General features: G+C 38.3%; 1 protein-coding gene across 1 annotated transcript; it reads left to right on the top strand.

Moving 5' to 3' along the window:
• Positions 1-1,656: 1,656 nt before the first annotated feature.
• LOC137644522 (protein FAM200C-like) lies at positions 1,657-7,456 on the top strand. The gene is made up of 2 exons (XM_068377489.1): positions 1,657-1,736; positions 7,072-7,456. Exons 1-2 carry the CDS (start codon positions 1,657-1,659, stop codon positions 7,454-7,456), a joined length of 465 nt encoding a protein of 154 aa, XP_068233590.1.
• Positions 7,457-7,739: the final 283 nt, after the last annotated feature.

Genomic DNA, 7,739 nt, shown 5'->3' with positions numbered 1-7,739 from the left:
TTTACAGAAGAATTCTCAAAATTAAAATCTCAGTTACGGCTCAAGCTCACATATCTTAAAAATCGGGTAATTTCACAAATATGTACCATCACAACCGTGTTATAGGAGCTCTCTGTCTGATGTATACAGCTTGTCCATCAGGCGTAAACAGCTCCGTCAATCTTCAAAATTTTCCATCTAACTGAAAAATTTAAGTTCGACCAGGTTCATCTTGTAACAGCAGAGTTCATATGGCATGAAGAAAAGCTCTGTAATATTATATGAGGGCTATTCAAATGATCTCGTGCCTATATGGACATCAGATATCCCACCACACCACTACATGAAGGAACTCTGAAAGTCAACTTTCCATGCTTCATCTGCATTGTAACTTTTTGGATGCTTTGCAAACGCCAAAAACACTTCTCCTACACCATTGATGCCTACCACCTCTCACCTGCCACCTCTCCGTGTTTCACGTATATACCTACCACTTCTCTGCCTCCCCGCTTTCTTCCTCTCAATGCTCTGGCTACAATATTTCTGCATCACACCTCTACCAGGTAGGCTGCCACTTCATCATTCTTGACTGAGGTTGACACTGACCCCAAATAGTGTGATTTGTTAAATCAAGATGAGAGTTTCGTGGGCATGTTGTATGGGGATTTTGATAACGCCAACGAAATCGACGTGGGAAACACTGTACCTGCACCTCCTGGCAGCAAGAAGCAATAGCGAAAAACCGCTAAAAGAACCATATCCTGCAAGAGAAGATGGAGCAGATTCTTGGATTAGTTAGAGTTTGATTTACCTTTCATTTTCGATAAGGGCGATCCCAGGCACAGTCAGAAATAACATATAAAAAATGCCTAGGTGGAGAAAGCAGTCAGTCTAAACCTCACCTTTGTCCTTCTGGATTTGAAGATAGGGTTCACCTCCCTCCTGTTCAGCTTCGGCACGTTCTGCTAGGAGAAGGAGGTGATGGGGCATGGAGACTAACAGAAATTGGTATGTGGGTCATGATGGCTATTATCTTCCTGAAGCAACGCGTGTGCGCTAAATAAAGCCCCGAACACTTCATTAGGACATTCATTTATTAACCGGGGAGTGAAATGGTTATGTCTTTATCTAAATTATTTTGCTATAAATTGAGGCTGATATTTTCTTCAAATTGTCTTGATCACTTAAATTTTGGGCATTAAATTAAATTTTTTATAAGCATACACAGTATCTTACAGTTGAAAACATTATATTCATGCATCTTGTTATATATTCAAGTCCCCACAGTCTGCTGCTGATCCTGCAAAGCCAAAGCTGGCCTCCACCTTAGTGTCTGACCCATCCCCAGCACTAACCTCTGACATCAATGATATTCATGACTTCTCTGCCAGCAGTCAGGAGAAGACCCCATCAGCTATACCCAACTCTTCATGCAGGAGGAAGAGGAAGTCTGTTGGTGTTGTTTATCTAATCATGATACAGGGAACACTAAAGCAAGAAGCAAGTGAATAGAGGAAATATTAGTATAATTTTATGAGAAAATGTGTTTCTATTTTGAAAATAGATATAGTTATCATATAGATAGGGTAAAATAATTTTCATCATTTCATACCATAATCGTAACAATGTATCAAAATACCTAATTGTTAAGATTCCTAATTGGTCAAATATTGAAATATGTTATGTTCCATGTGTGGGCAATGTGAAAATGATCTCTTAATCCTTGTTCCTAAACCAGGCCCTGGACTGAGTAGCAAGTAAGCAACAGCATGGGTTATTTCATGGATGTGGTTGAAGAACGGTAGATGAAGTATTGGCACCAGCCCTAGAGATCATGGCCAAGGACTGTGTGGATCTGCCAACCTCATAAAACTTCGGATTGATCTTGAAATCAATGCCAGCCACTTATCAGGCATTATTATTATTATTATTATTATTATTATTACTAGCTAAGCTACAACCCTAGTTGGAAAAGCAAGATGCTATAAGCCCAAGGGCTCCAATAGGGAGAAGTAGACCAGTGACGAAAGGAAATAAGGAAATAAATAAATGTTGAGAACCAATTAACAGTAAATCATTCTAAAAACAGTAACAACGTCAAAACAGATATGTCATATATACACTATTGCCACCGCCAAGACCGATATGTTATATATAAACAAGTCAACATGAGAAAATTTTCTGCAACTTTGAACTTTTGAAGTTCAACTGATTCAACTACCCGATTAGGAAGATCATTCCACAACTTGGTCACAGCTGGAATAAAACTTCTAGAATACTGTGTAGTATTGAATCTCATGATGGAGAAGGCCTGGCTATTAGAATTAACCCCCTCTCTAGTATTACGAACAGGATAGAATTGTCCATGGAGATCTGAATGTAAAGGATGGTCAGAGTTACGTTAAATCTTATGCAACATGCATAATGAACTAGTTGAACGACGGTACCAAAGATTAATTTAATAGACCGTAAGTTTCTCTCTAACAAATTAAGATGAGAATCAGCAGCTGAAGACCAGAAAGGAGAACAATTCTCAAAACAAGGTAGAATGAAAGAATTAAAACTCTTCTTCAGAATAGATTGATCACCGAAAATCTTGTAAGACTTTCTCAATAAGCCAATTTTTGTGCAATTAAAGAAGACACAGACCTAATGTATTTCTCAAAAGTAAATTTGCTGTCGAGAATCAAACCTATAACTTTAAAAGAATTTAAAGAAAAATTATCAATACTGATATCCGCATGTTGAGGAGCCACCCTCCTTGACCTACTTACAATCATACTTTGAGTTTTGTTAGGATTCAACTTCATACCCCATGATTTGTACCATGAACTAATTTCAGCTAAAACTCTATTAATGGATTCACCTCCCCAGATCTACATTCAGGGGATGGAATTGATACAAAGAGAGTAGCATCAACCGCATATGCTACAAGCTTGTTTTCTTGGCTAAACCACATGTCATGTGTATATCGTATGAAAAGTAATGGGCCAAGAACACTACCCTGTGGAACAGCGGATATCACGTTCCTATACTCAATATGGTGCCCATCAACAACAACTCTTTTAGATCTATTACTTAAATAATCAATAATAATGCTAAGAAATAAACCACCCATTCCCAACTGTTTGAGTTCGAAATCAAGGGCCCCATGATTAACACGGTCAAAAGCAGCACTAAAATCAAGGCCAATCATACGAACTTCCTGACCACAATCAACAGATTTCTGTACAGCAATGGACATTGTAAAAAGAGCATCACACGCTCCAAGGGCTTTACGAAAACCAAATTGCAAACTAGGGAATAGATGATTACCTTCAGCAAACCTATTAAGACGTTATGCCAAAAGACGTTCAAAAACTTTAGATAATATGGGAGTTAGGGAAATTGGGCTGTAATCAGTGTGACTTGAGCTACCACAAACACATTTGCATAGAGGAGTAACATTGCCCATTCTCCAACTAGTGCTAAAAGCTCCTCTTCTTGCTAACTTACGCAAAATAACAGATAACTTTGGAGCTAAGTCGTCTGCAGTCTTTATAAAAAAAAAAAAGGAAAAATACCATTTGGGTCTACACCTCCATAAGCATAGAGGTCCATCAACAGAGCTTTAATTTCATGAGATCGAATGGCTAATCTAGTTAGTTTAGCCTCAGAAACACAGGAATGAGGAAGTTTAAGGTTTTCATTACTGTGTTTACTGTCAAAATTATCAGCCAAAAGGGTTGCCTTTCCCTTTGGACAGTGAGTGACTGAGCATCTGGTTTAAGTAAAGGAGGAACTGTTGCATCTACACCAAAGAGTGCAGATTTAAGGGTAGACCACCATCTATGTTCCTGAGTTATACCAGAAAAGATTTCTTTTATGGTTAAATTGTATTCTTTTTCAGTTGAGGCATAAACTCTCTGATCAAAAGCTCGAAGCTGAGTATAATTATTCCAGGTCAAATCTTATCTGTTACCCTTCCATAGATAATAGGCCTCCTGCTTCTCCAAATAAGCACGTCTACAATCATCATTGAACCACGGTTTGTCCTTCACTCGGTGCCTTAGCACACGAGAAGAGATACTCCTATCAATTATGTTGAATAGATTCTCATTCAAAGGAACAACAGGATCTACACTACTATATAATTGTGACCAATTCAAGTACAAAAGATCATGCAAATCCCATTCCAGTCTGCTTGAGATTTCATATAAATTTTACAGGAGTATGAAACATCAGGGACAGGCTGCTCAGTCTTCACTACTAATGAAATCAAGGCATGATCAGATGTCCTGACTGAAGAACCATCCTTACTAGTTATAACGCCAGGAGAGCCAGTGTATACGAGGTCCATGCAATTACCAGACCTGTGAGTAGCTTCATTTATGAATTGTTCACAGCTGATTCAGAAGCAAAGTCTAAAGCTCTTAAGCCATGGCGACCGGTAGGAGATATAAAATTTAACCACCCCTAATGATGAGCATTAAAATCACCAACAAAGACAAAAGAAGCCATTCTATCATCTTCTTGTATCTTAGCCATAATGGTAAGAAGACAATAGAAGATATAATCATCCATGTCTAGATTCTAGTAGATTGAACACATATAAAAGTTGTTATGCTTGCCCCATCTTTTATAACCTGAATCTCGTGACATCCACATTGATAGCAGGATTTATGAGAAGCAGGGTAGTCAGTCCTAATATACGCTGCCATTTCCCTGGTCCTAGGGATGGCATCACGTTTCGACATTATATATATATATATATATATATATATATATATATATATATATATATATATATATATATATATATATATATATATATATATATATATGTATATATATATATATATATATATATATATATATATATATATATATATATATATATATATATATATATATATATATATATATATATATATATATTATATCAATCCATTCATATATGAAGACACTTCCCCCAATTTTGGGGGGCAGCCGACATCAACAAATGAAACAAAAACAAAAAGGGGACCTCTACTCGCTACGTTCCTCCCAGCCTGACAAGGGACTCAACTGAGTTCAGCTGATACTGCTAGGGTGCCACAGCCCACCCTCCCCCGTTATCCACCACAGATGAAGCGTCATAATTCTGAATCCCCTACTACTGCTACCTCCACAGTCATCTAAGGCACTGGAGGAAGCAGCAGGGACTACCGGAACTGCGTCACAATCGCTCGCCATTCATTCCTATTTCTAGCACGCTCTCTTGCCTCTCTCACATCTATCCTCCTATCACCCAGAGCTTTCTTCACTACATCCATCCACCCAAACCTTGGCCTTCCTCTTGTACTTCTCCCATCAACTCTTGCATTCATCACCTTTAGCACACAGCCATTTTCCATTCTCTCAACATGGCCAAACCACCGCAACACTTTCATATCCACTCTAGCGGCTAACTCATTTCTTACACCCGTTCTCACCCTCACCACTTCGTTCCAAACCCTATCTACTCGAGATACACCAGCCATACTGCTTAGACACTTTATCTCAAACACATTCAATTTCTGTCTCTCAATCACTTTCATTCCCCACAACTCCGATCCATACATCACAGTTGGTACAATCACTTTCTCATATAGAACTCTCTTTACATTCAGGCCCAACCCTCTATTTTTTACTACTCCCTTAAGTGCCCCCAACACTTTGTAACCTTCATTCACTCTCTAACGTACATCTGCTTCCAATCCACCATTTGCTGCAACAACAGACCCCAAGTGCTTAAACTGATCCACCTCCTCAAGTAACTCTCCATTCAACATGATATTCTGCCTTGCACCACCTTCCCTTCTCGTACATCTCATAACCTTACTCTTACCCACATCAACTCTCAACTTCCTTCTCTAACACACCCTTCAAAATTATGTCACTAATCGGCCAAGCTTCTCTTCTGTGTCTGCAACCAGTACAGTATCATCTGCAAACAACAACTTATTTACCTCCCATTCAGGGTCATTTTCGTCTACCAGTTTTAATCCTCGTCCAAGCACTCGAGCATTCACTTCTCACCACTCCATCAACATACAACTTAAACAACCACGGCGACATCACACATCCCTGTCTCAGCCTCACTCTCACCGGAAACCAATCACTCACTTCATTTCCTATCCTAACACATGATTTACTACCTTTGTAGAAACTTTTCACTGCTTGCAACAACCTTCCACAAACTCCATATAACCTCATCACATTCCACATTGCTTCCCTATCAACTCTATCATACACTTTCTCCAGATCCATAAACGCAACATACACATCCTTACCTTTTGCTAAATATTTCTTGCATATCTGCCTTGATTCATACAACCCCTACCTTTCCTAAAACCACCCTGTACTTCTAAGATTGCATTCTCTGTTTTATCCTTAATCCAATTAATCATTACTCTACCATACACTTTTCCAACTACACTCAACAAACTAATACCTCTTGAATTACAACACTCATGCACATCTCCCTTACCCTTCTATAGTGATACAATACATGCACAAATCCAATCTACTGGTATCATTGACAACACAAAACACATATTAAAAAATCTCACCAACCATTCAAGTACAGTCACACCTCCTTCCTTCAACATCTCAGCTCTCACACCATCCATACCAGATGCTTTTCCTACTCTCGTTTCATCTATTCCTCTCCTCACTTCCTCTATTGCAGTGGTTCCAAAACTGGGGGGCGAACCCCACTAGGGGGGCGTGAGGATGATTCAAGGGGGGCGTGAAGTCATTTGCTCGAAATTACTTGTTTAATAGAATAATAAAATCATTAAAAGAACAAATATCTGTCATTACATACATGCAAAGTATATTTATAGCAGTCACAAGGAAGTTACAACAAAGAAACACAAACATCATTGCACACTCTGATGTAATCAGAGCTTTCACAGAGAAAATTCATCTTTGGAAAAGAAAAGTACAAGTTGGGAACTTTTCATCGTTCTCACACCTGAATGAGCTCTTGTCTGAGAAGAGAAAAATTGAGCAGTATGACGTGACAAAAGAGGTTTTATCACATCTGGATTCCATTGCTGAGGAATTTATATATACACTATTTTCCAGATGTCTCAATGGAGAATTCTCTTTGGACATTGGTGCAGAATCATTTGACACTGATGTGGAGTTGCTACTGGAATCACTGCAAGAGGAAGCCATCGATTTGAAATGTGACTCGAGGTCGAAAAGGGACTCTGAAACAATGAAGTTAGAAGAGTTTTGGGTGAAATATCTCCCCATGTACCTAAAAGTAGGTGAAGAAGCACTTCGTTCGATTCTTCCCTTTTCTTCTATTTATCTTTGTGAAGCAGGATTTTCAGCTCTTGTTGTTCTGAAAACAAAACAGCGCAACCGACTTGATGTAGAAAATAACTTGCGTTGTGCACTTTCCTCCTTCAATCCTAGAATTTCTGATCTTGTGAGGAAGAAGCAGCAGCATCCATCTCACTAAATTTGACCAGAAATTGTGCCTTACCTCATAAGTATTTCCAAATATTATATGCCATGTTTTCAAATTATCTATTCTTAAAATTGCAACTCAATTTTGCCAATTTGCTAATGTTCAAACTTTTTTTTCGCTCACTTTGAACCAAATGTTTCGTTTTTAGTTACTGGAATGTACTACTATTTTTTTTGAGTGGCTTTCATTATTAAAATGTAATACAAACAGAAATCTGTTTTACTGTACAATGCTAAGAAATAAATGTAAGAATCATTTCATATAAACAAAAGGA

The sequence above is a fragment of the Palaemon carinicauda genome, chromosome 7 (assembly GCF_036898095.1).
Source record: "Palaemon carinicauda isolate YSFRI2023 chromosome 7, ASM3689809v2, whole genome shotgun sequence".
NCBI classification, from domain to species: domain Eukaryota; kingdom Metazoa; phylum Arthropoda; class Malacostraca; order Decapoda; family Palaemonidae; genus Palaemon; species Palaemon carinicauda.
This window is presented reverse-complemented; position numbering and strand designations above follow the sequence as displayed.

Bases quoted from the DNA above. Each gene is read 5' to 3' on its own strand.
- LOC137644522 (XM_068377489.1), top strand. From the start codon at position 1,657: ATGTTATGTTCCATGTGTGGGCAATGTGAAAATGATCTCTTAATCCTT. The intron at 1,737-7,071 runs GTAAGCAACAGC...ACTATTTTCCAG, and splicing joins GGCCCTGGACTGAGTAGCAA to ATGTCTCAATGGAGAATTCT.